This window comes from Phaenicophaeus curvirostris, chromosome 38, assembly GCF_032191515.1.
Source record: "Phaenicophaeus curvirostris isolate KB17595 chromosome 38, BPBGC_Pcur_1.0, whole genome shotgun sequence".
NCBI lineage: Eukaryota > Metazoa > Chordata > Aves > Cuculiformes > Cuculidae > Phaenicophaeus > Phaenicophaeus curvirostris.
Genome location: NC_091429.1, coordinates 1,940,125 through 1,966,287, shown reverse-complemented (window position 1 = coordinate 1,966,287; position 26,163 = coordinate 1,940,125). Strand labels below are relative to the sequence as shown.

General features: G+C 57.3%; 1 protein-coding gene across 3 annotated transcripts in view; it reads left to right on the top strand.

Moving 5' to 3' along the window:
• Window positions 1-26,163, top strand: part of LRP1 (LDL receptor related protein 1) — a 103,284-nt gene that overhangs the window by 8,434 nt on the left and 68,687 nt on the right. For all 3 annotated transcript variants that reach the window (XM_069879633.1, XM_069879632.1, XM_069879634.1), the window contains exons 2-6: window positions 11,766-11,888; window positions 17,879-18,016; window positions 21,379-21,498; window positions 22,336-22,464; window positions 22,716-22,979. In XM_069879633.1, coding sequence (XP_069735734.1) covers window positions 11,766-11,888; window positions 17,879-18,016; window positions 21,379-21,498; window positions 22,336-22,464; window positions 22,716-22,979 — 774 coding nt within the window. The remainder of the gene's footprint in view (window positions 1-11,765; window positions 11,889-17,878; window positions 18,017-21,378; window positions 21,499-22,335; window positions 22,465-22,715; window positions 22,980-26,163) is intronic.

Here is a 26,163-nt window from a genome sequence, read left to right as displayed (position 1 = left end):
GAGGGGCTGCGTCTGCACACCCACCCGCCTCCTCGCGCCCACTCACCGCCTCATAGAATCATGGAATCATAGAATAACCAGGTGGGAAAGGACCCACGGGATCATCGAGTCCAACCATTCCCATCAATCACTAACCCATGGCCCTCAGCGCCTCGTCCACCCGGCCCTTAAACCCCTCCAGGGAAGGGGACTCAACCCCCTCCCTGGGCAGCCTCGGACAGGGACCAATGACCCTTTCTGTGAAAAATTTTTTCTGGATGTCCAGCCTGACCCTCCCCTGGTGGAGCTTGAGGCCATTCCCTCTCGTCCTGTCCCCTGGCCCTTGGGAGAAGAGCCCAGCTCCCTCCTCTCCACAACCTCCTCTCAGGGAGTTGCAGAGAGCAATGAGGTCTCCCCTCAGCCTCCTCTTCTCCAGCCTAAACACCCCCAGCTCTCTCAGCCGCTCCTCTTCTTCTCCAGCCCCCTCCCCAGCTTCCTTGCTCTTCTCTGGACTCGCTCCAGAGCCTCAACATCCTTCTTGTGGGGAGGGCCCAGAACTGACCCCAGGATTCGAGGAGCGGTCTCCCCAGGGCCGAGGCCAGAGGGAGAAGAACCTCCCTGGCCCTGCTGGCCACGCCGGGTCTGATCCAAGCCAAGATGCCCTTGGCCTTCTTGGCCCCCTGGGCCCCTGCTGGCTCCTGTTCAACCAACACCCCCAGGTCCTTCTCCTCCAGGCACTTTCCAGCCAGCCTTCTCCTAGGCTGGAGCTGCTCAGGGTTGTTGTGCCCCTCCTCGTGCCCACTCGCCGCTGTGTGGAGCAGCTTTGTCTGGGGTTAAGCTCACGGGTGGCGATGCCCCTTGGCCATTTGTGGCTGGTAGAGCTTCTCCGGCCGATGCCTCACACCTGGATGGCTCTGACTCCAGGGAACGGTGCCACCCTGAAGCCCGCGGTGCCCCGTCCTCCCTTGGGGGCGCGTGCTGGGTGGGTGCTGGACGTGTCCCTCCCGGCAGCTGCTGTGGGGAGGGGGCTGGCAGAGGCTGCCGGGCTTTCCTTCCTCCCAGCGCTCAAGCGCTGCGGGTGTCGTGCTGCCTTTTTATTGTTTGGAAAAGGAAGCACTTGGGTTTAATACTTCCCACGGCGGCTGCCGTCCAGCAGGTCTAGCGGATGCTGCGGGATGCCGGGGCGAACGCTGTGCCGAGGGTCGGGTTGTCCCTGTGCCTCCAACCTACGCTTTTGCCCCTGAGAGGAGACCTGAGATTCCTGAGTTATTCCCTAGAAGGGAAATTACTTCCCCCTGTCCTGAAAACATCAGCTGAAGTGGCCCCTGCCCTCACCCTGGGTCACATCGCTGGCTGCTCCTAACAAAGTCCTGATCCCACTCCGCGTCCCTGAGCTGCGGCCCCGCTCCCCGCTGCAGCCTTGGCCACCACTGGCTCATCCAGATGGGTTTGCTCAGCATCTCCTCTCATGGCCCCGAGCGTGTTTTCCCTGCGGAAGAGCGGATTTGGAGCCTAGCGCTGCGCTTACTCACCAGCTTGGTCTTCTCCACAGCTGCTCAGATCCTGTTGTCCCTCAAAACCCGCCCGGCCCAGCCCCGCGCCCTGTTGGCTGCATAAAATCTTAAAATTTCCTTTTCTGCTGAAACAAAAACTCGACAAACCAGGACCCTGACCTGCAGGAGCCTCCTGGGAGCTCCTGGGATGCCACAGGGGAGATTTGGTGCTGGCATAGCGGAGCTGTGCTGGTGGCATCTGGGATGCAGCATCTGAGCAGACCTAACTGAACTGAATTCTACTTTAATCATTTCTACCAGTTATAAACAGATGGGACGTTTCACCAAGGAGTCTTTTGCTTTCTCTTTACTTCTTGAAACTCATAAGAATGGGTGTCTGGGAGCAGAGCTCTGCTGGCCAGCCCTGGCACGCGTGGGGCTGTGGTGGGTTCTGCAGAGCTGATCCAAGCAGTGCCAGGCTCGGGCGTCGTGCAGCGGCCCCGCACGTGGCTTTAGGGTTCAGTCTCTTGCCATCAGATTCCCCCCAGCTCTGATTCAGTGCTTGCTGCTTGGCTAGTGGCTGCGGGTCGTGGGTGCTGCCAGGCTCTGTGGTGCTCTTGGCTCAGGGGTTTGGTCGTCTTCCTCATGCCAATGTCTGAGAAGGACTGTGCCGGTGCAGGGATGAGCTCCAGCGTGGAGCTCCTCGAGCTGTGGGGCTGCACGGGCGCCCAAGGATGCTGAGATGCCGTGGAGCTGCAGGTCTTGGGTGCTGCCAGGCTCTGTGGTGCTCTTGGCTCAGGGGTTTGGTCGTCTTCCTCATGCCAATGTCTGAGAAGGACTGTGCCGGTGCAGGGATGAGCTCCAGCGTGGAGCTCCTCGAGCTGTGGGGCTGCACGGGTACCCAAGGATGCTGAGATGCTGTGGGGCTGTAGCTCTCAAAGCTGCCTTGAAGCCGCTGCAGGACGTGGCTTCTCAGGAAAGCAGAAACCATCCTCTCCCTGTCCCGCATCCCACACCGCCGCATCGTACGCTTGTGCCGTGGAAGCGTGGCCGGTGCCTGGGGTGTCCATGGGTGGGAGGGCTCTGCCCACCCTGGCTGGAGGCACCTGGTTGGGTCCTCACGCACTGATTCGCTTTGGTTTTGGAGACCTAGATGGGAGCAGGTGATGGCTGGAAGCTCCGTGCGGGCAGGATGCTCTGGTAGGAGTGGGCAGGGGCTGCGATGCTGCCGTGTTTTGTTTTCTCCTGGGGAGACCTCGAAACGGTGAATGTGTGATGAGTGGCGTGGTGGCTCCATGATGTTGTCCTCTCCAGAGCCAGGAGATGCTCCCCGCAACACGGGGGTCCCAAAGGGGGCTCAGGAGAGGACCTGGTGGCTGGAGATGGTTCTGGGTCTCTAGATCCTTGTGTTCCCCCCACCCTGCTCTCCAGCCTCCTGGAGCATCTCCTGGGGAGCCGGATAGGTGAGCCAGGTGGGTGATATATCTCCCCACCTCAGCTGGGGTGGGACCTGCCGAGGCTTGGAGGTGATGGAGGGGTCGTAGAATTATAGAATCACCAGGTTGGAAGAGACCCACCGGCTCATCGAGTCCAACCATTCCCATCAAACACTAACCCACGTCCCTCAGCGCATCCCCTGGCTGCGTTCACACGGGCAGGTGGACCAGAATCCAGAGCAGCCCTCCGCACGGATGCGCTACTCAGGAATAAGAGTCCCTTTATGCTGGAATAATTAGTGTACTCAGAGCCCGCTAATTATTCTGGGATAAAAGTGACTTTTATTCCAGCAGAGTGTCCTCTCAAAGGGCCCTTTCTGCCCGCTCCGGGGACACAATAGCTGCTCTGCTCCGTTTCCCCGTCTCAGACAAAGTCCTTATTTGCGAAGCCAGCGAAATTGAGTTGACTAATGAATTAAGGCCAATGGTTTTGGCCGGGCTCCAGCGCTTTGAAAGCCTTGGCGAGCTGATGCTCGTCCCGGGCAGGAGGAAGCTCAGCACCTTCCAACCCCCCAAAACCCCCCGCCCGCTGCGTTCGGCTCCAGGCTCGGCTGCCAAGCTCCTACCCCGCTCCGTTTGTCCAGATGAAATGCCTATTAATCCAGAAAGTGCAATTACTTTATTGCCCGGTGCAGGCAGGTCTCTGGAGGCAGCGTTATCAGCTTTAGCCACAAGCCATAAATAACTGACTCCGAGCGCAGAACGCTCCATTCTGTTTGGGTTCACCACTGCCTGGGGTATAAACATCCCACTTCTTATTGCTGGAATAAATAAGGGGAATCAAACCTTCCCAGCAGGTTGGGGAGGTGGGGGGTTCGCCCTCCTCATCCCATCCCTGGGGTAGGAAAGGGGAGCGAGGAGTGGGGTTTCACCCCCAACAGGGAGGCTGCTGCCCATCCAGCTCCACCAAAAGGAGTTAAACCCCTTTCTCTTGGCTGCAAATGGTTTTTTTTCTTTTTCCTTCTTTTTCTTCTCTTCCTCCCCCCTCCCATTTAAATTGCAGATAAGCTGCAAAAAGAGAAAGAAATCAAAAACGTGTGATTGCTCCTTGAAGCCCCCTCCGCTGCGTGGCTGGAGCCGGCCCCTTCTGCCCCTCCCCACCACGTTCTGTATGATCCAGCTCTTTTTATTTTTTTCCTTTCTAATTCTGAAAATGCTGAGGGTTCTCTTCATCTGGCTCCATCTCTGCCATTTCCAGCTCATTCTCCAGCAGACCTCTCCGTGGGGCGAGCGGATCACACTCTGGTGTCCACGTCCCGGCTTCCCAATTTGGTTTAAAACACAATTTTTGATTTTTTTTTTTTTTTTATTTTTAATGTGTTTCATCCGAGGGAAGGGGCTGGGCAGGCAAGCGAGCGCCTTCCTCCCAACGCGTCCAGATTTCCTGATGTGTGTTCGCATTTCAATCGTCTCCGCCTGGATCCGTTTGAAGTCAGGTGACCGCGGTGCTGCTGAGGATGAAAGCAGCCCCTGGGAGGCACGATATGAATTTATCCCCTTCCCCCTCCCCGCCAGGAATGGGTGGAACGGGCAGCCTCCATCTTCCGTTCTCCCCTCCATCCTCCTTCTCCCCAGGTTCTCCCTCCCCTCTCCCTTTGTTTGAGTTGGGGAGGCAGCCGGTGGCAAGTCCAGCAGCTGATGGAATTCCCGTTCACCAAGGGGAAATCGTTAGGCTGGATATTAGGGAAAAAATATTTCATGGAAAGGGTCGTTGAGCACTGGCAGAGGCTGCCCAGGGAGGGGGTTGAGTCCCCTTCCCTGGAGGGGTTTAAGGGCCGGGTGGACGAGGTGCTGAGGGACATGGGTTAGTGATTGATGGGAATGGCTGGACTCCATGATCCGATGGGTCTCTTCCAACCTGGTGATTCTATGATTCTCTATTTGACTGACCTGATCGCCTCCTGTGATGGTTTGACTGGCTGGGTAGATGAGGGAAGAGCAGTAAGTGTTGTCGACCTTGACTTCAGCCAAGCATTAGATACCATCTTCCCCCAACATCCTCACAGAGAAACCTTGAAGTGCCGGTTGGATGAGTGGGTGGTGAGGTGGGTTAGGAGCTAGCTGGATGGCAGAGCTCAGAGGGTTAGGATTGGCAGTGAAGAGTGAGTTGGAAGCCAGCGGTGTCCCCAGGGGTCAGTACTTATAGAATCATAGAATCACCAGGTTGGAGAAGACCCACCAGATCATCGAGTCCAACCATTCCCATCAATCACTAAGCCATGTCCCTCAGCACCTCGTCCACTTGACCCAGTCTTGTTCAGCATCTTCATCCATGACCTGGATGATGGGGTGTTTGCCGATGACACGAAGCCGCGAGGAGTGGTTGATCCACCAGAATGCCGTGTTGCCCTTCAGGGCCACCCAGACAGGCAGAGAGGAACCTCGTGGAGTTCAGGAAAGGCAAGTGTAGGGTTTTGCACCTGGGGAGGAACAACCCCATGCACCGGGACAGCCTGGTGCTGACCAGCAGGAGACAAGGACTTGGAATCCTGGTGGACACCAAGCCATCCATGAGCCAGCAATGTGCCCTCATGGCCAAGGATACCCTGAGGTACAAGAAGAAGAATGTGGCCAGCAGGTGAGGGAGGTTCTTCTTGCCCTCTGCTCTACCTTAATGAGGCTCCATCTGGAGTTTTGTGTCCAGTTTTGGGCTTCCCAGCTCAGGATAGAAGAGGAACTACTGGAGAGATCCCAGCACAGGGCACGGGGATGAGGAAGGGCATGGAGCATCTCTCTTAGGAGGAAAGACCTAGGTCTGTTCAGATTGGAAAGGAGAAAGTGGAGAGGGGATCCCATCACTGCTCATCTGTATCCGACTGGTTGGGTCAGGAGGAGGGTCCAGACTTTCTTCAGTGATGCCCAGTGACAGCACAAACTGGTACCCAAGAAGTTCTACCTGGCCATGAGGAAAGACTTCTTTCCTGTGTGGGTGATGGAGCATTGAGTCACCATCCCTGGAGGTATTTAAAAGACGGGTGGATGAGGTGCTGAGGGACGTGGTTTGGTGTTTGATGGGAATGGTTGGACTCGATGATGCTGTGGGTCTTTTCCAACCTAGTGATTCTGTGATTTCTGTGATTGGAACAGGCTGCCCAGGGAGGGCGTGGAGTCTCCTTCTCTGGAGAAATCCCAACCCACAGGATTTATGCTCTTCTGACGTCTCCAGCAAAGCTTTTCTGCTCCAAATTGTCCTTTTTTTAAATGAGGTTGATGCCTTGTGATTTGGATGCACCGGGCGGACTTAAAAGGAGAAAAGAAATCTATGTATTTTAAAGACAATATTGACTTAGGAATGGGACGGGCCCTTCCCCCAGCCGCGCATACCTGCGGCTTCTGCAGCGGGAAGGGCTGGGAGTGCACAGCAACGTCATTCATGGAAGCTGGAGCAGCGGATCTGGTTTGAATCTTCCCCTTGGAGGGGGCTGGATGGAAGAATTGCAAAAATGCATTTGAACTGTTTAGAAATCTTGTGTTTAAACGCCAAACAAACAAATAAGCCTTCGCTTCCCCTTGGAAAAAAAAAAAAAAAAGACAACAAACCAACCATGCCTGCAGGTTTAGGTTTGGTTATTTTAAATGTCTGTGTTACTCTGGCCAAGTTTCCAGAGCCAAAGGACCCGGCAGGTTTACATCAGTCCTCAGCCTCCAAATTCTGCACAACCCCCTGACCCGATGGGATTTGAGTTTGAGCAGCAGCCTCGGGGCTCCTGGCTGAGCCCTGGAGCTGGGGAGCTCATGGAGTTGAGGGGTGTGTGTGTCCTCCTGCTTGATCCTTTCCCCGTGTCCGTCCCGCAGCTGCAGAAAAACTCTGGGAAATCTGAAGAGTCCTGAAAGCACAGAAAAGGAGCAAATTTTTTTTTTTTTTTTCTGAGTTTCAAAGGGCAGAGGATGGATGACGAGGAGGAAAATGGAAGTGTGAGGGAGCTCTGATTTTTGTGTGTGTATTTTTGGGCGGCTTGGACAGTCATCCAGCTGGGGGTCCCACAGGGGACGTGAACTCGGGCTTGGCTGCTACCGAGAGAGCAACCTTGGACATCACCATGCTCGGACCACGCGGAGTCTTGAGAGCCGAGACAGCAGGGAGAGAGGCAGGGAGGGAGGCAGGGGCCAAAATTGGCCTCAAACGCTCACTGGGAGCAGAGAACAGAATCACAGGATCACCAGGTTGGAAGAGACCCATCGGATCATCGAGTCCAACCATTCCCATCAATCACTAACCCATGTCCCTCAGCACCTCGTCCACCCGGCCCTTAAACCCCTCCAGGGAAGGGGACTCAACCCCCTCCCTGGGCAGCCTCTGCCACTGCCCAGTGACCCTTTCCGGGAAAGAATGTCGTAGCGGTGGCTTCCCCCGCGCCTTGGTGCGCGTTAAACTTTCTTGGTGTGTGCTGGCTCATGGCTCGATGGGGCTGGAGCTCGGAGGACGCCACCTTTGCTGGCCAGGGCTCCCCTCTCCCCTTCTCCGGGTTCTCATGGGTTCCCACCTGGCTTTTACCCTCCAGAGCAACCTGGCAGGGTCTTATTTTGCGCGTGCGCGCGGTGTTGGGAGCATCCAAATAGGAATGGTTGGCCTCGGTGATCTAAAAGGTCTTTTCCACCCTAGTTATTCTAGGATTCTGTGATCCAGCCGGCTCTGCGGGCCACCGGCTGCCCTAGACCTCGCTGCCGGGGCTGAGCTGGAGTGCTGGGTGGTTTTGCTGGGATCCTGGCTCCGTTTGCCTTGGCAGGCTCCTCGCCGCCCGGGATGGGGTGTGCGAGCGCAGAGAGGGGGTGGCTGGGGATGGAGACCTAGGAGGAATGCAGAGTGGATTTATTTTCCTCCCTCTCGAGCTCGCGCTCTCTCTCTCTCTCCCCCAGCACATCTGTTTTGCAAATCACGCTCATTCCAGGCCGTATTTATGGCCAGCGCTGTTTCCTTTGCGAAGCGGCAGCCGCCTCCTCCAGAGGAGAGGAGGAGGAGGAGTTGGGCCGAAGAGGAGATCTCAGCTCTCAGATGGTTTTCCAGTTTGTCCCCGGTCTCTCTGGGTTTTTGTGCCGCTCTCCTCTGCGCACCGAAGGTGATTTGGCTTCTGCCCAAGGTGAAGCCCTCGCGCTCCGCAGCCTCCCAGAACGATCCCTCTCAGTGCAAGTGTCGATTACTTTTGCTTTAGGCAAGAATGAAGTGGGTTTTGTTGTGTTTAACAAGCCTTTTCCCAATCCGCTGAGCTCCAAAGCGAAGCCTCTGGCCGCCGTGTCCGTGTCCGTGGGATGGCGACTTTCCAGTACCTGAAAGGGGCTCCAAAAAAGCTGGAGAGGGATGGTTTGTAAGGGCTTGTGGTGCTAGGACAAGGGGGATTGGGTATAAACTGGAGAGGGGCAGATTTAGACTAGATATTAGGAAGAATTTCTTCACCATGAGAGTGGTGAGACACTGGAACAGGTTGCCCAGGGAAGCTGTGGCTGCTCCATCCCTGGAGGGGTTCAAGGCCAGGTTGGATGGGGCTTGGGGGGCCTGATCCAGTGGGAGGTGTCCCTGCCCATGGCAGGGGGGTTGGAACCGGGTGATCTTTAACGTCCCTTCCAACCCTAGTATTCAATAATTTTATGGTGGGAGCCAAACTCTCGCTCCCGTCCCACCTGGGAATCATGGAATCATAGAACCACCAGGTTGGAAAAGAGCCCCAGGATCATCGAGTCCAACCATTCCCATCAATCACTAACCCATGGCCCTCAGCACCTCGTCCACCCGGCCCTTAAACCCCTCCAGGGAAGGGGACTCAACCCCCTCCCTGGGCAGCCTCGGACTGGGACCAATGACCCTTTCCATTAAATTTTTTTTCCTAATGTCCAGCCTGAACCTGCCCTGGTGGAGCTTGAGGCCATTCCCTCTCGTCCTGTCCCCTGTCCCTTGGGAGAAGAGCCCAGCTCCCTCCTCTCCACACCCTCCTCTCAGGGAGTTGCAGAGAGCAATGAGGTCTCCCCTCAGCCTCCTCTTCTCCAGGCTAGACACCCCCAGCTCTCTCCGAGCTGCCGGGGGTTTCCTCCCTTTATACGGAGCATCCCCTCTCGTGCCCCCAAACAGCTATTTTTTGGCCATTTTCTAGGACAACGTTTTCCCCCTCTCCCCTCTGAGTCCCTTGCAAGCGGGGCTCTCCCCTGCCTGCCAAGCAGGGCCGTGTTTTCTGCGGCCGCTCTCGCAGCTGTCCTGGCCGTGCTCTGAGCCGCCCATTGTGTGCGGCATGAAGGCTCCTTTATTCTCCGTCCCGGAGCCGGAGCTCCGCTCTCCTCTGCTCTTGCCTCTCCTGCTGCCGCAGCCGCCTGGCTCTCCAAAGACCTTTGGCTCGCTCTGAAGGATGCATTAAGAGACACCTCCTCGAATTGTCCACCTGGCACTGAGGCATCTCCACGCCGACTCCGGGGCTATTGAATCGATGGGAACACGCTGTGCGAGGACAGAGAGCGCGTGGGGTTGCTGAGGAGCCTGGGGAGCCGGCTGCTGGGAGGGGAAGCGATGTCCGCGGGGGCCGTGATGCTAAAGCTGCTCTGGAAGCCGCCAGGCCTCACGTTTCCGTTGCCATCCTCGTGTTTGGGGATGGCGGAGGCGGTTTGAGCCGGGCTCACGTGCGGCTTCGCGCTGGGTTCGTGCACCCTGCAGCGGTGAGATCGCTCCTGGGGTCCTGTGGCTTCACTGAGGAAGCTTGGAGCATCATCGCTGCCTCGGAGGGGGTGGCTGTGAGCAGGGAACGTGGCCTTGGGGTGGCTTTCCTTGAGGAAAACCAGGCCGTGGAAGCAGCTTGGCAAAGCGTGCGTGCGAGCGATGTTTCAGGGCTTGGAAGAAATCCCCTGCGATGTGCTCCGGGGTCAGGAGCTGCTGCCGGCAGCGGGAGCGCCCGCTCTGCTCTGGCTGCAGCGTCTCCAGCCCTGCGGACGGGGCTGCTCGTGCCCGGGGATGGTGGCTTCGAGCCAGGGAGAATCTTCTCTGCTGCTGGTGAGCTCTCCAGCTCCAGGACTGGGGTCTCCGCGTTGTCCTGGCTCCCATGCAGCTGCAGCCTCGCAGAACCGGGAGCATCCTGGGACTCTGCCCTCCTTGTGGAGCTCTGCCCGCTTCCCTCGGGCGCAGGAGACGGGGAATAAGCCCGGAGCTGAGCTTGATGGGGGGCAAACAGTGGATCTGCTGGGGATCCGTGGGGTTCCTGGGTCCTGGCTGCGGTCGGTTGGGTGGCTGCGGCGGCCGAAGGTCGTTTTGTGGCTGCTGGAGACCTGGGAGGCTGCAGGAGAGCAGGAAATCCAAGGCAGCGTCGGTTCTTTGCTGTGGTTTTCTTAATGAATCTTGCATTCGGTGCACTTGTGGCTGGGAGGTGGAGGCGGACGATGAGCTCCTGCGGGAAGAGGGGGCGGCGGAGCCGGCTTTGGAGAGAGCTGCTTGCAGGAGGCGCGGGAGGAAGGGGACAGGCTTGGTCTCCAAGTCCTCTCTGGCGTAAAGGAGGAGGTGGGGGGACGGTGGAGGGGGAGGCATCGGCTGCTAACCGGGGCCGTTTCATCCATTTTGATCCATCCAGTCTCCATCTTGCGTGCGCTGAGCTCCCTGTCGTGGTGTCGAGCTTCTCCCTCGCAGCAGCCGACGCTGCCGGAACGACAGAAGGGAAGCGAGGTTTGTGGGAGGTGGTGCTGTTCCATCAAACCAAGTGACATCAGACAAAGCCCTTTCGCAGGTCTGAGGAATAATTAGCTTCGTGTACACGACGAGAAGAGTTTCCACCCAGCCTTCAGGAGCTGGGATTTGGCTTGGGTACCAGCATCCTCTTCCTCGCAGCATCCCCGCTGCAGGCAGGGCAGAGGCTGCTTGGTGCCAGCTGTGGGGATTTCTTCTCATGAGAAATCCTGACACCTTCTCTGCCAGCTGGGAGCCCGCGGGTGAGCAGGGGCAGGGAGCTGAACGGAGCTGCTGTGCGGCTGCAGCTCCTGCCCCTGGCGCAGCCGGGGGCTGAGCGAGGAGTGATGCGAATCCTTGGAGCAGGGAAGGGCTGGGGATAACACAAGAGAAACGGCCTCTTCTCCCAAGGGACAGGGGACAGGACGAGAGGGAATGGCCTCAAGCTCCACCAGGGGAGGGTCAGGCTGAACATTAGGGAAAAATTTTTCACGGAAAGGGTGATTGGGCACTGGCAGAGGCTGCCCAGGGAGCTCCCCATTGTAGCTACCCTGCCTCAAGTACCAATTCTGCTAGGGTAGAGCTCACCCCAACTCAGAGCTACCCAGGGGCTCTTCCCAACCTGGCTTCCAGCCCTGGGGTTCAGCCAGTTCTGCTGTTTTAGCTTTTCCTGCTGCTTTTTATCCTGGGGGTTGGTGTCCCGGCTCTCTAAGTGTGTTTCCCGGGCGCGGGATGGATGGAGAACCCGGCCTCCTGCTGCTGCTGCTGTCTCTGTGATTTAAAAATGTTGCTTTTTAATTTGTTCTCATTTGGGTTTTCTTATTTTTTTTCCCTGCCTGCTTTACTGTCAAGCACAGAGACTGAACCGCCGTTGGCTCCCAGGAGCTAATTCATCCAAGTTAAATGATCTTTAAAATCTGTTAGCGCATCATGGATCTCGGTTCCTGTTTTCTCGCGGTGTAATTAATGCTTCAGTTTAAATTTTCTCCTTTCCTTAGGGGCGAGGTTGATGGATCTGATGCCAGGCTAAAACTTTTGCTGAGCCATTAGGAAGAAATCAAACCGAAAGCAATCTAGTCCTTAATTTAAATTTTATTTTTTTTTAAATAACTTGTCTGTGGGAAGAAACTGATCTTGTTTATTGTCGTTATTTCTTTTCTCATCCAGCACCGAAGACTTGTAGCCCTAAACAGTTTGCATGCAAAGATCAGATTACGTGCATATCTAAGGGCTGGCGCTGTGACGGGGAAAAGGATTGTCCGGATGGCTCGGATGAATCACCCGATATATGTATGTATGACTTTTCCTTCCTAATTATGTTCCTTTGCTTTTGTTTCATCCACTCTCTCATTGCACGGTCGCTCCGGGGTCCTGACCACGCAGCATCGCACAACAGCTCTACCTCAGCTCCTGTTTTTCCCGTGGTACCTGGAGTCCTCAGGACCTTGGTGGGGGGGGGGTTGAATGTTGCTGGGGGCAGGGTCCAAGCCGTCCATCTGTCCGTCCTCCCTTTATCTCTCCAGCCACTGCTCCTGGGGCCTCTGGCTCCGGGGCCGTCCAGCATCCATCACAGCAAAACAGCCGCCTGAGAACAGGCTAGCACTGATTTATTTTTTGTTTCCATCAAAATTGATTTACACGAGGAAGGCAGAGTCCTGGAGGCGCTGGGCAGGGGTCCGCTCTGGTGCAGCAGCATCCCTGCCTCCAGCATCCCTACTTCCAGCATCCCCGCCTCCTGCATCCCTGCCTCCAGCATCCCTGATTCCAGCATCCCTGATTCCAGCATCCCTGCCTCCTGCATCCCTGCCTCCAGCATCCCTACTTCCAGCATCCCTGCCTCCTGCATCCCTGCCTCCAGCATCCCTGCCTCCAGCATCCCTGCCTCCTGCATCCCTGCCTCCAGCATCCCTGCCTCCTGCATCCCTGATTCCAGCATCCCTGCCTCCTGCATCCCTGCCTCCAACATCCCTGCCTCCAACATCCCTGCCTCTGGCTCCTGGTATTTCCCAAGTTCCTGGTGTGAGGGCTGGGCTGGAGGGAGGAAAAAGATTTCTGTGGTCCTGGTGCTGGGGATGCTCCCATCTCGGAAGGGGCTCTGGAAGCAAAGAGGGAACTGGGCTGGGGCAAGGAGCCACTGCTCCTGTGTCTTGAATTCTCCCTCCATCTGATGAGGGAGGCAGCTGGGATCATCCCTGCCGCTGCCCACCATCCACCAGCAAAATCCTCTCGTCCTCTGGCCCGGAGATCCTTCCCAGATTCCTGCTTTGAGCTGTACTTGGCATGAAGGTCTCCTCCAAAACAGTTTCTGGTTCGGCACTGGGGTTATTTATTTCTTAAGGCAAAATGATGCAACCATCCCCTCTGTGGGAGGGATGAGGGGGCTGGGATGGGCTGTCTGGCTCCAGTCAATCAGCAGCCCTGGAAAATTACTGCTGGAGGACTCGGAGGCCCTTCCTGGCTGGAAGAAATCCATCCTGATTGACATATTCCACTTGCTGTGTGTGCCTGCTTCACCGCACCCCGTCCATACGGACAGGTAGAAGGAAAATGGACCCTTTGGATGCTTTTACCTCTTTCTCCTCCTTCTTCGCTGTGAAGGCACCGCTGGTGGGGGGCTGGATGGGGAAGGCAGAGGTGCAGCTGGAAAGCATCATTGCCCTTGGGGAGCATCCCCCCCTGCTGCCCCCAGTCCCCTCCTTGATCCCTGCTCTGGCACCGCGTGGGTCATAGAATCATAGAATCACCAGGTTGGAAAAGATCCACTGGATCATCGAGTCCAACCGTTCCCATCAAAAACTAGAAGAAGAGCCCAGCTCCCTCCTCTCCACAACCTCCTTTCAGGGAGTTGGAGAGGGCAATGAGGTCTCCCCTCAGCCTCCTCGGTGCTGGAGCAGCATCCGACTGTTCCACGGATGCGGTTCCTGTCTGTCTGAGCAGCAGCCAGAGCTCAGGGGTAGGAAGATGCTCTCAGGTTTGCTCAGGGCCCTGTGGACTGGAGCTCCTGGAGCTCCTGCTGGAGGAGGGAGGCTCCTTCCCCAGGGTGCACAGAACCCCTGCTAACCGTGTGCCCCTCAGGGCAGGATAACCAAGCAGCAGCCTCTTGGGAAGCGCAGACCAAACCCAGCATTTCCTCTCTCTTCACCCTGCCTGCCACGTGTGGGACAGAGTCCAGGAGTTTCCATCACCACCACGGATCCTAAACTTAAAAAAACCTGCTCTTTTCCTGGAGAGTGATTTTCTCCACAGCTTTCGAAGCCGTTGCTCACCTTCCCCACTTTAAGCTCTAGGGCTGCGTTAGCCTGGGGAGCAGCGGGAGGGAGCAGGAGGGATGCTGTGTCCTCGGCGAGGTGGACGCTAGGGTCTGCAGCCTGGAGCTCACCTGCCTGGAGCTCACCTGGCGCCCATCCGAGCCTTTCCCGTGGGCAGGAGCGTGAGCGGAGGCTGCTCCCTGCCTCCTCCTGCCCAGGCTCGCGCCGCTGGAATCCAACCTGTCGGCACACGCAAGGAGCGGAGACCGGTATCTCCAGGATTGCCAGGCAAGCTTTTCTCACGCCACTTCGGCACCGGGGCTGCCAGCAGGATCTCATCCTCCTTATCTTTTGGGCAGGAAGGGAATGACTTTTATTACCATTATTGAATCTCTTTTTTTTTTTTTTTTTTTTTGAGCCCCAGCTGCAGATGCGGCTCTTGCAGGCTGCCTGGCACCCCCTTGGCAGCACAACGGGGTTATTTACGTTGCACTAACGCACCCGTGTCAGAGTCTCTTGAAATGCTGTCTATTATGTATGAGGTTTTCCTCCCAGGGGAATCCTTTCAAGTATTTGCTGGCTCTGCTCACGTGTCAGCTGAGCACCGGACGAGTTCCCTTTCTGAGCTCGTGGCTGCCCGAGCAGCTCATACCAGTCACTTTTTCACTCCGTGGAGCTTTCCTGGGGAAAAAACACTGGGAGAAGAGCCTCCACCCTGCTCAAAATCAAAGGAGATGAGGGGCTGGGAGAAATGAATTTGCCGTGACTGAGCTACAGCCGTTATCTGGCTGCTGGATCCCAGCTCTCCGGGTGCGTGGTGACAGCAGCACCGTTTGCTTCCCCTGCAGACAAATCTGCGGGTCCACGACCTTTGGTCGCCTGGATGTTTGCGAGGATTCAGCATCAAACAGTTCAAAGGTCCCGAGGTCCAGGTCTCTCATCCTTTGTCTCGCTGCTGGTGGCTCCTCCTGCCCGTCCTATCTCGCTGCTTGTCTCTCCCTGGGCTGTTGCCAAACCAACTGCAGGAGGAAGAGCTGCTTTTCTTCTCCCCCCTTTTTTTTTTTTTCTTCTAAGTGGTTTTTAGAGGTTAAAAATTCCTGTCTAATTCAGCTCCTCGGGGTGTACCACAAGCTTGTCACATGTAATAAATTGGCTCATTTATTAGCGCACCAACATAGTCAAAAGCAAACAAAGTGGCTTGTGGATTAGTCCTGCTCTGTTTGTGAGAAGTGTTTGATCCAGGCTCTTTGCAGAGGAATCATGGACACGGCAGAGCAGTTTTGACTGATGAACTGTGCACTTTATTTCAGTGCCTTCACTCTTTCAGCCTGTGTATTGATATTACTTAATTAACCCTTAAACTGCAATTACTGTGTGCCCAGATAGCACTGCTGCCCAGCCTTCTGTGAAAAACTAGAGCTGTAAAGCAGCACCTGGTGAGAAATTCACCTGGGAATCATTTGCTAAGTGCCCTGGGCTGGGAAAGAGGAGAAACCCCCATCTCACATGGCTGTGATGCAGCCTGAGTGACCTGAACTTCATATCCCACATCCTGGAGGAGCCCATCACCCCGGCGCCAGGCCAGTTGGCTGACTGGAAGGCGATGGGCATGCAGAGGAGTGACCTAGCACCTGGAGTCCAGTACCTGGATGGAGGCATCGAGGGCACCCTGAGCAAGTTTGGGGAGGACACTAAGCTGGGTGGAAGCTGGATCTGCTGGAGGGTCGGGAGGCTCCAAAGGGATCTGAACAGGCTGGATCCATGGGCTGAGACCAACGGCAGGAGGGTTAACGAGGCCAAAGGCCGGGTCCTGCCCTTGGGGCACAACAACCCTGAGCAGCTCCAGCCTAGGAGAAGGCTGGCTGGAAAGTGCCTGGAGGAGAAGGACCTGGGGGTGTTGGTGGAACAGGAGCCAGCAGGGGCCCAGGTGGCCAAGAAGGCCAAGGGCATCTTGGCTTGGATCAGAGCCGGCGTGGCCAGCAGGGCCAGGGAGGTTCTTCTCCCTCTGGCCTCGGCCCTGGGGAGACCGCTCCTCGAATCCTGGGGTCAGTTCTGGCCCCTCCCCACAAGAAGGATGTTGAGGCTCTGGAGAGGAGGAGCTGGGCTCTTCTCCCAAGGGACAGGGGACAGGACGAGAGGGAATGGCCTCAAGCTCCACCAGGGGAGGTTCCCAGCTGGACTTCAGTTCTGCAGGAGCTTTGGTCGGGTGCCTGGGACATGCTGAGGGTCTGCAAGCTGAGCATGACGTAACGCTCCTCTCCAAGGAGAGTTTAAGCTTATTTAGGACAAACTCCACTGGTGGAGTCTTAGATGAAGGTGACTGCTGGTCTCAATAACTGTCTAAAATGGGACCGTGCCTGGACACCGTGCTTTGCGCGTGATGTGTTCCTGGTGCCCTTCTCAGTGTTCACCTTGTGCTTTGCCTGCTGTGAAGGACGGGATGGTCCACGGGGAGCTCGGGGAGCTATTTCTGCCACCGTCCCTGCTGCCAGCGGGGCTGATATTCTGCTTGCCCTGCTCTGTGAGGGCAAGACATCAACAGCCTCCCCAGAAAACGAGGTTTTTTTTGCTTGCGTGCTGCCGTTGACTCAGCAGAGATGTGCTGGTGGCTCTGGTCAGAGCTGGTGAAGCTCTTCATGCTCAGCCATAAAGTGAAATTTTGGTTTGAGGGCAAGGAGGAGAGTAGAGAAGAAGCTGTGGAGGGGATTGGGCTTTGTAGAGGTCTCTGCTCTGCGTGTCACGCGGTGCCGGTGGCCACTGCCACTGAGCCTGGGCTGGAGCTGTCGTTGGAGCTGTCGGTGGAGCTTTTAGTGGGGTTTCAGGGTGTTAAATCGATTTACGGCGTATTTTGCTGTTTCTCTCAACGCCGTCCTTCTTTTTCCAAGCAGCTTAAAATTAAAGCCTGGCTTCCTTGTAATTTTCCTAGTTAATAATGGAGATTAAGTCGCCTTGTGTCACATAGCCCTGGTTCTTAACCACCCCCCGCCAGCCTGTCTGCACCGCGGCTGCTCAGCCAAGAGCCTCCTGGCACCTAAGGGTGCGCTTGGAGGGCTGTGGGGGCTGTGGGGAGCGCTCGGGGTGCTGGATGCTGCCTGCTCCCGTGTGCCCCGTGCCCTCCCAGCACCGAGAGGCGCCTGGACCGTGTGTCTGGGCAGCCTGGTGTGGATGTAGCCTGCTGGATCTCAAAAAAAGGAGCCTGAGGCTGCTGAGGGACAGGGTCACCTCCCTCCAGGGACCTCAGCTCGGCTTGTTCCTGAGGCTTTGAGGGTGGGCTGAGGGTCCCTGTCCACCCCAAGTCTCCTTTTCTGCATGATGATTCTGCTCAGGCCCGTTGGATCTCAAAAAAAGGAGCCTGGGGCTGCTGAGGGACAGGGTCACCTCCCTCCTGGGACCTCAGACCAGCTCGTTCCTTGAGGGTGAGCTGAGGGTCCCTGTCCACCCCAAATCTCCTTCCTTTCTGCATGATGATTCTGCTCAGGACGCGCGCTGCGCGGAGGCGATGGGAAAGGGAAAGTTCACTCCAGTGGGGTGGTGCTTTTCCTCCCTGGAGAGCAGCTTTGAAAGGGAAATGCAGTGTTTGTTAATGAGCTTCCTCCAGGGAATGCTCAGGATGCTGAGGGAGCAGAGCCTGGCTTGAGCAGCCTTTTCTGGGCTGGAGCTGCCATGGGAGCTGAGAGGATTTGGGGTGAGCTTGCTGGGTGGATGCTGCTCTGGAGCACGGGCTGGGGTGTCCGAACCAGGAGAATTTCCCCTGTGTCTGAGCAGAGGGGACTGGGGCATGTTCACACCAGCCCAGTGCGTGCCCCATCAACCTCCTGGGGAGCGTGAGGTTCCCTGGATCCCCGCGCTGACCTGAACAGCCTCACCCGCAGCCTTGCTGTGTGAGGCCACGTCTGCTGAGTTGACGGTTGCTGCTGGAAGCCACGGCAGCCCAGAGTTCCCTGGAGGTTTTGAGTGTTTCCTCTGGGAGAGGGGGCTGCAAAGCTGTCGCGCTTGCCCCGCGGTGATGCCTCTGCCTTTGGTGTCTTGCAGGTCCGCAGAGCAAAGTGTCGCGGTGCCAGCCCAACGAGCACAACTGCCTGGGCACAGAGCTGTGCATCCACATGAGCAAACTGTGCAACGGGCTCCACGACTGCTTCGACGGCTCCGATGAGGGGCCGCACTGCCGGGGTAGGTGTCCAGCGGTCACAGGGGGGCTGCGGGGAGGGGGCTGCCCTGCAGGGAATCACCAGGTTGGAAAAGACGCTTCGGATCATTGAGTCCAACCATTCCCATCAATCACTAACCCATGTCCCTCAGCACCTCGTCCACCTTAAACCCCTCCAGGGAAGGGGACTCAACCCCCTCCCTGGGCAGCCTCGGACACTGCCCAATGACCCTTTCTGTGAAAAGTTTTTTCCTAATATCCAGCCTGAACCTCCCCTGGCGGAGCTTGAGGCCATTCCCTCTCGTCCTGTCCCCTGTCCCTTGGGAGAAGAGCCCAGCTCCCTCCTCTCCACAACCTCCTCTCAGGGAGTTGCAGAGAGCAATGAGGTCTCCCCTCAGCCTCCTCTTCTCCAGCCTAACCCCCCCCAGCTCTCTCAGCCGCCCCTCTTCTTCTCCAGCCCCTTCCCCAGCTTCGTTGCTCTTCTCTGGACTCGCTGCAGAGAAGCTCCTTGTCTCCCTTCCTTCCTGACCACGGGAAGAAACACGAGGTCTGGGTTTGTCCCTGCTTTCTGGCTGCAGGGTGAGCCCCACGTTGGTTCTGTTTAGCGGCTGAGCTAGCTCAGCGCTGGCCGGTGGCAGAGCCAGAGATTAGCCAGAGCCGCTTGCAAGTGAAATGCCCATCATTCCTGAGCCTGCAGGCCATTAAATAGCTGCATTGTCTCCTGGGTTTAAAAGCTTGGAGCCTGGGGTTCAGATAAGAGATACCGGTATGTTTTTTTCCTAATTTTCAGGAGCTTTGTCCCCCTCTGCCTGCTAATCCTGCTGGAAAACTCTCCCTAAATCAGTGTGCGCTGGCTTGCTGGTGGCAGATTAGTCGCTCAGGAACGCGTGTCCTGGGCTGACCCCCTCACTGGGTCTCTGCAGGCTCTGAGCGAGCAGAAAATGAGCTTTTCTCCTGTTTTTCTCCCACCCTTCCTCTGCCTGGGGCCCCTGGGTCCTGCCCGGAACGGGCTGTGGGACACCCTGCTCCAGGGGCTCCCATAGGATCGAGCTCCTCTCAGCTGCTTGGCTCCCATGGGAGGAGAGCAGGGCAGCTTCTGCAGCTGTTCCCAAGCCGATAATTAATATTTTACTAATAATTCTCATTATTCAAAAGGGATTTTTCACAGCTGGGCAGCGCGTGACCCGTGCGCACGAGGCAAGAGCTGGGTGCGGGCAGGTCTCGTGTCGGAGCAGTGGCTGCTCGCAGGTTTGGGCACGCTGGGGCGATGAACCCTCGCCAAGGCTTGAGTCGGATGCCGAGGTCGCCCCTGCTCGCCCGCCAGCGAGGGCATCGCTCGTGGTGCCGCCCTGGGGAGGCATTTCCTCACAGCCCCACACCCTGCCCACCTCCACCCGGGGCCTGGGGGGACGAGGTGTCACCCCACGCTTCACGCTCCGACTGCTGGAGCGTCACCCCGGCCCTGCAGCCAGAGGGAGGGGAGGTTTGTCCCACAGATACGGGGAGCCTGCGCTGCTCTTAGAATCGTAGAATCACCAGGTTGGAAGAGACCCACCGGATCATTGAGTCCAACCATTCCCATCAGTCAGTAACCCATGTCCCTCAGCACCTCGTCCACCCAGCCCTTAAACCCCTCCAGGGAAGGGGACTCAACCCCCTCCCTGGGCAGCCTCTGCCACTGCCCAGTGACCCTTTCTGTGAAAGTTTTTTTCCTGATGTCCAGCCTGACCCTCCCCTGGTGGAGCTTGAGGCCATTCCCTCTCGTCCTGTCCCCTGTCCCTTGGGAGAAGAGCCCAGCTCCCTCCTCTCCACAACCTCCTCTCAGGGAGTTGCAGAGAGCAATGAGGTCTCCCCTCAGCCTCCTCTTCTCCAGCCTAAACCCCCCCAGCTCTCTCAGCCGCTCCTCTTCTTCTCCAGCCCCCTCACCAGCTTCCTTGCTCTTCTCTGGACTCGCTCCAGAGCCTCAACATCCTTCTTGTGGGGAGGGCCCAGAACTGACCCCAGGATTCGAGGAGCGGTCTCCCCAGGGCCGAGGCCAGAGGGAGAAGAACCTCCCTGGCCCTGCTGGCCCCGCCGGGTCTGATCCAAGCCAAGATGCCCTTGGCCTTCTTGGCTCCCTGGGCCCCTGCTGGCTCCTGTTCAACCAACCCCCCCAGGTCCTTCTCCTCCAGGCAGTTTTCCTTGCCGACATCCCCGGGGTGGGAATGCCATCGCGGCCTCTGTGCCCCACGGTGTCCCCTCCTGGCATTCTTGGGGGGGTGTATCTTTTTTCTGGGTGCCTGCTTTGCTTTAGCCAGGAGGTGGGAATCTGAGATGAGTGGCTGCGCCTGCCAAAGCCGATAAACCTCGTCAGCAACTCGGCTGGGCCCTGCCTGCCTTATTAAATGGTTCCACATGCGAGGGGCAGGGTTTTCGCAGCCCTGTCCAGCCCCGGCTGCGAAGAGAGACGTGGAAAGGGCTGGATGGTTTCGATTTGCAAAGGCTTGTGGCTGGCGTCTGTGTTTCCCCTCCACCAGCAGATTTGCTGGGACCCAATTTAACATCCCGCAAGCACCCAAGTGACCGAGCTGGGTGAGGATCAGAGTGAAGGAGGAAATGAAACCCATCAGAAACCACCCCCAGCAAAGGGCTGAGAGTGTGTCCCTTGCAGCAGCCTGAGGAGGCCTGATGCTAAATGACACCGATGGAGATGGAGGCTGCTGATGGTTATCCAGGCTCCCTGCAGCCCTGGTTAGAGGAAAACAGCTGCAGAGAGGCTCACCTCAGAGTCTCTGTGTGATACTGCACTTTCCTGCACTTGGGGCACAACAACCCTGAGCAGCTCCAGCCTAGGAGAAGTCTGGCTGGAAAGTGCCTGGAGGAGAAGGACCTGGGGGGGTTGGTGGAACAGGAGCCAGCAGGGGCCCAGGGGGCCAAGAAGGCCAAGGGCATCTTGGCTTGGATCAGACCCGGCGTGGCCAGCAGGGCCAGGGAGGTTCTTCTCCCTCTGGACTCAGCCCTGGGGAGACCGCTCCTCGAATCCTGGGGTCAGTTCTGGGCCCTCCCCACAAGAAGGATGTTGAGGCTCTGGAGCGAGTCCAGAGAAGAGCAACGAAGCTGGTGAGGGGGCTGGAGAAGAAGAGGAGCGGCTGAGAGAGCTGGGGGTGTTTAGGCTGGAGAAGAGGAGGCTGAGGGGAGACCTCATTGCTCTCTGCAACTTCCTGAGAGGAGGTTGTGGAGAGGAGGGAGCTGGGCTCTTCCAATGGGTCTTTTCCAACCTGGCGATTCTATGATTCTATGATATGTGGTCCCCAGGGTTCCCCAGAGTCCATCCTGTCCCTCACCCGAGTGTCCCTGCTGGCACATCAGTGATGTTCTCTCTCCTCTGTATTCCCTGTCTCCTCAGAACAATTAGCAAACTGTACAGCCCTGGCTTGCCAGCACCACTGTGCGCCAACGTTGAGCGGACCAGCCTGCTACTGCAACAATTCCTTCCAGCTGGCCGAGGACAGGAGGAGCTGCAAAGGTCGGTACGGGGTGGGCAGAGCCGTAACCCTGACATGGTGCCGGTGGCTCTTCTGCAGCTGCTGCCACCGTCTTGGCAGCCGTGGTGGGGCTTGGCAGGCTCTGACTTCCAGAGGGGAGCCCAGGGGCTGGTGGGATGGGACTCTGGGGCTGTGACGTGCATGCAGCTCCTGAAAGTCTGAGTGAAAAGTATCAGGAGGGAGTACGGAAAAGGCTTTGCTTTCGTGTACAGAGTCAGGGGCCATCGCTGGGCTCGTACGTGCTCTGACATCCGCGCCTCAGAGCGTGCTGGAAAATAGGAGAGGGTTAGCGAGGAGTGATCAGATCAATGCGATGGCTGGAAACAAGTCTGGAAGTGAGAGATGGCAGTGGCCCCGTCTCTTTTATTCATCCGAGCAGAGGTGAAAGGGGCCTTTATCAGCTCCTGCACGCACCTCTGGGGCACGAGCTCTCCGATGGAGACGGCTCTTTGATCTAGCAGAAGAAAGAGCAGCGCGCAAGCCAGGGGTTTGGAAGCTGAAGATTAGAGAAATTCAGGCTGGAAATCGAGGCGCAGATTTTGCAGAGCGGGAGGGAGGGGCAGTGGGTAACGAGGCCTTGAAGAGGCTCAGCTGAGAGGCAGGGATTGTCCTGCTGCTGGAGCAAAAAGCTGGGGGCTGCCCGCAGGTGTCGCGTGGTGAGTTCTGCTGGAGGCTGTTGGCACTGTTCCTTCGGCTTGGGGGTCACGTTCTCCCCAGCAGCTCAGCCTTGGAGAAGAGGGGAAGCCTTCATTCCTTCTCAAGGCGGCTGAGGAGACCTTTTGCTAGTTCAGACCTTGGGGTTTTGTTTTCTTTTCCAGACTTTGATGAATGCACCATCTACGGGACCTGCAGCCAGACGTGCACCAACACGGAGGGCTCCTACACCTGCAGCTGTGTTGAAGGGTACCTCTTGCAGCCTGATAACAGATCCTGCAAAGCAAAGAATGGTGAGATCCTTGACAGGAGAAGCGCTCTGCTTCTGGGAAGCGCCACAAACTGTGTCCTCCTGCCGTGTGTGTACCCCTGCCCTGGTACTTCACTTCACGGTGCTCTTCCCTGAGGACCATCCTCTGCGAGTGCCTTCTCGCACGTGCTGGGCGTCGTGCCGTGGTCGTGTTATCGCTGAGCAGAAGGGCTGGGCTGATATGGCTCTGGGTGCTCTGTCGTGACCACCCTTCTCCTTTGCTTTCCCTACCAGAGCCTGTGGACCGTCCTCCCGTGCTGCTCATCGCCAACTCCCAGAACATCCTGGCCACCTACCTGAGCGGAGCCCCTGTGCCCAACATCACCCCCACCAGCGCCAAGCAGACCACGGCCATGGACTTCAACTACGTGGAAGACACCGTGTGCTGGGTCCACGTGGGCGACAGCGCCTCCCAGACTGTCCTCAAGTGCGCCAAGATCCCCAACCTGAAGGGCTTTGTGGAAGAGCGCTCCATCAACATCTCCCTCAGCCTCCACCGTGAGTTGCCTGCTCCCTTTGGACCTTGCTCCCCGTCTTTCCTCCCCGTCTCCAGCCAGCAATGGGTGAAGCAAGGGTGTATTTTGGCAGGAGGCAACTTTCCACGGGGCCGGGCACCGAGGAGCCTTCAGCACAAACGTAGCTTTTGGCTTTCCTTATTCTTCCCTCTCATTATTTCATTTTTGTGGTTTCTTTGTATGAGTTTATGAGGAGAAGCGATACAGCGAGGGGCGGTTATGGTACTTGTGCTGCGGGTTTGGGGATGGCAGTTCTCGTTGCTTCCTCTTCTGGTTTTTGCCCCACGTTCTCCTGGCCAAACCAGACTTTGGTCCCCACCCCAAGCAACGATGGAGAAGAAAATTTCAAGCCTCCCATCAGGCGGCCGCCTGAGTCAGTGCCGTGAGTGGTGGATGGTGGCTTCATTCCCTTTTGTCTCTGGCTGTGATGAGGGCGGTTACAGCTCCGTCTCCTCTTTGGGTGCCCTGGTCCCAGTTCAGCAGTTGGAATGGGAGCTAGAGTTACCTGCTGGGATTTCAGTGCTCTTTGGCTCAGGCTCGTGCTCGCTCTCCCGAGAACTTCTGCTCGCTGAGTGATCCCTGCAGAAGCTATGGTTTTACCCTCTGAAAACACAGAGCAAATCACAAGAAGGATGTTGAGGCTCTGGAGTGAGTCCGGAGAAGAGAACAGAGCTGGGGAGGGGGCTGGAGAAGAAGAGGAGCGGCTGAGAGAGCTGGGGGGGTTTAGGCTGGAGAAGAGGAGGCTGAGGGGAGACCTCATTGCTCTGTGCAACTCCCTGAGAGGAGGTTGTGGAGAGGAGGGAGCTGGGCTCTTCTCCCAAGGGACAGGGGACAGGACGAGAGGGAATGGCCTCAAGCTCCACCAGGGGAGGGTCAGGCTGGACATTAGGAAAAAATTTTTCGCGGAAAGGGTGATTGGTCCCTGTCCGAGGCTGCCCAGGGAGGGGGTTGAGTCCCCTTCCCTGGAGGGGTTTAAGGGACGGGTGGACGAGGCGCTGAGGGACATGGGTTAGTGATTGATGGGAACGGTTGGACTCGATGATCTGGTGGGTCTTTTCCAACCTGGTGATTCTCTGATTCTATGATGAGCAGTAGCTAACCTTGCAAATGAGGTGAACAAACAGATCTCTGCAAATGAATAAAGGGCTCTGGTGGATCTTGGAGCCGAGGGTGTTTCTCTGCTGAGAGTGATGTCGCGGTGCCCCGGGTGCCAAGGCGGAACTGGCTGAAGCCCTGGCTGAAGCGTGGAGCACATGCCAGGAGCCTGATGGGGACTTGGTGGCTTCTGCCACCCCTGAGCCGGCTCCAGCCGCTGCGCCCGGCCGAGAGGGTGTGTGCAGCAGAGTTCGTTTAAGCGTGCACTTTATTTTTAGGGCTGTGTGTATTTTTAGGGAGAGGCCTCACCCTTTGCTCTTGCAGGCAATAGTCTGAAATTAAGCAGAACAGGGCTCAGCTCTGCTCTCCGCTCCCTCTCTGATGGTTTAAGGAGGTTTCTGCTTTTATGTATATTGGACTCGATGATCCGATGGGTCTTTTCCAATCTGGTGATTCTATGTGTTTCTCGTGGTTCCTCTCTTAAGGCTCCCTCAGGCTGAGCCTTGTATCCTCATAGTTGACTGGAGGGGCAGAGAGCAACATTGTGTAAAGCTCTGGTCTAAAACTTCTGCCTATCGAGCTTGGTTTCACCGTTGTAATTTCTTGTCAGTGGGAGTTGCAGTGGACGCTGTGGTTTGTGGATGGCACGTGAGCTGCATGGGAAGGGGAACTGCTGAGATTGCCCTTGGGGTGGTTTTGGGGTGAAGTCAGCCTGGGGGCCTTTCTGCAGCCAGGGCCCCGTGCTCGGAGGGTTCCGAGCTTCCTAGGGTGCTTTCCCCTGGATGGTGCGAGGCTGCGGGTGCAGCAGCAGCAGGGCTTGGAGACCCAGCTCTTGGATCGTGGTGGGAGGCGTCAGTGCCAGAACAGGATCCTCAGCGCCAACCGCTGCCCCTGCTGCCCGTCTGCCGTTCCCAGATGAGACTGAAAGCCTGGGTCTGTTTGGGTTCCTCAAGCTCTGTGAAGCTAATCTGAGACACGACCCTTTAATTATGGCCAGGAGAGGAAGGGAGCTTGTGCTGAGAGCCTGTTCAAAGCCAAACAAGAAAAGGTGCCTTGCTTTGCTTGACCTCCTTATCGACTGCGATAGCTCTAGGTGGGAAGAGGGGAATTCAGCTGACCTGGATGGGAGAGCCCCTGCCCTTTGCCCAGGATGAAGGGAACATTCCCGTGTGCAGGGATGGAGGGACCTGCAGCTCCTGCGTGTGGTCCCTGATGCTGCAGCGTCCCTCCTCCCGCTGTGCAAGCGTGAAATGGCCTCAGGTTTGGGAGAACCTGAACACGCTCGGGCTCTGGGTCACAGCAACTGACCATGAGCCAGCAGTGGCCCAGGTGGCCAAGAAGGCCAAGGGCATCTTGGCTTGGATCAGACACGTCGTGGCCAGCAGGGCCAGGGAGGTTCTTCTCCCTCTGGACTCGGCCCTGGGGAGACCGCTCCTCGAATCCTGGGGTCAGTTCTGGGCCCCTCCCCACAAGAAGGATGTTGAGGCTCTGGAGCGAGTCCAGAGAAGAGCAAGGAAGCTGGTGAGGGGGCTGGAGAAGAAGAGGAGCGGCTGAGAGAGCTGGGGGGGTTTAGCCTGGAGAAGAGGAGGCTGAGGGGAGACCTCATTGCTCTCTGCAACTCCCTGAGAGGAGGTTGTGGAGAGGAGGGAGCTGGGCTCTTCTCCCAAGGGCCAGGGGACAGGACGAGAGGGAATGGCCTCAAGCTCCACCAGGGGAGGGTCAGGCTGGACATCAGGAAAAAAACTTTCCCGGAAAATGTCCTTGGGTGGTGGCAGAGGCTGCCCAGGGAGGGGGTTGAGTCCCCTTCCCTGGAGGGGTTTAAGGGGCGGGTGGACGAGGTGCTGAGGGCCATGGGTTAGTGATTGATGGGAATGGCTGGACTTGATGATCCTGGGGGTCTTTTCCAACCTGGTGATGCTATGATTCTATGGAAGGCAGCGGAGCAAAGTCCCTGCGCTCCGGAGAGCTGCTCTGCCCCAGCGCAGACGTGCTCCTCCCCGTCCTTGAGCACGAGCAGACGTGCAGCGCCTGCCAGGATCCTCCCGGTCAGTAACAGCGCTGGATTTTCACAT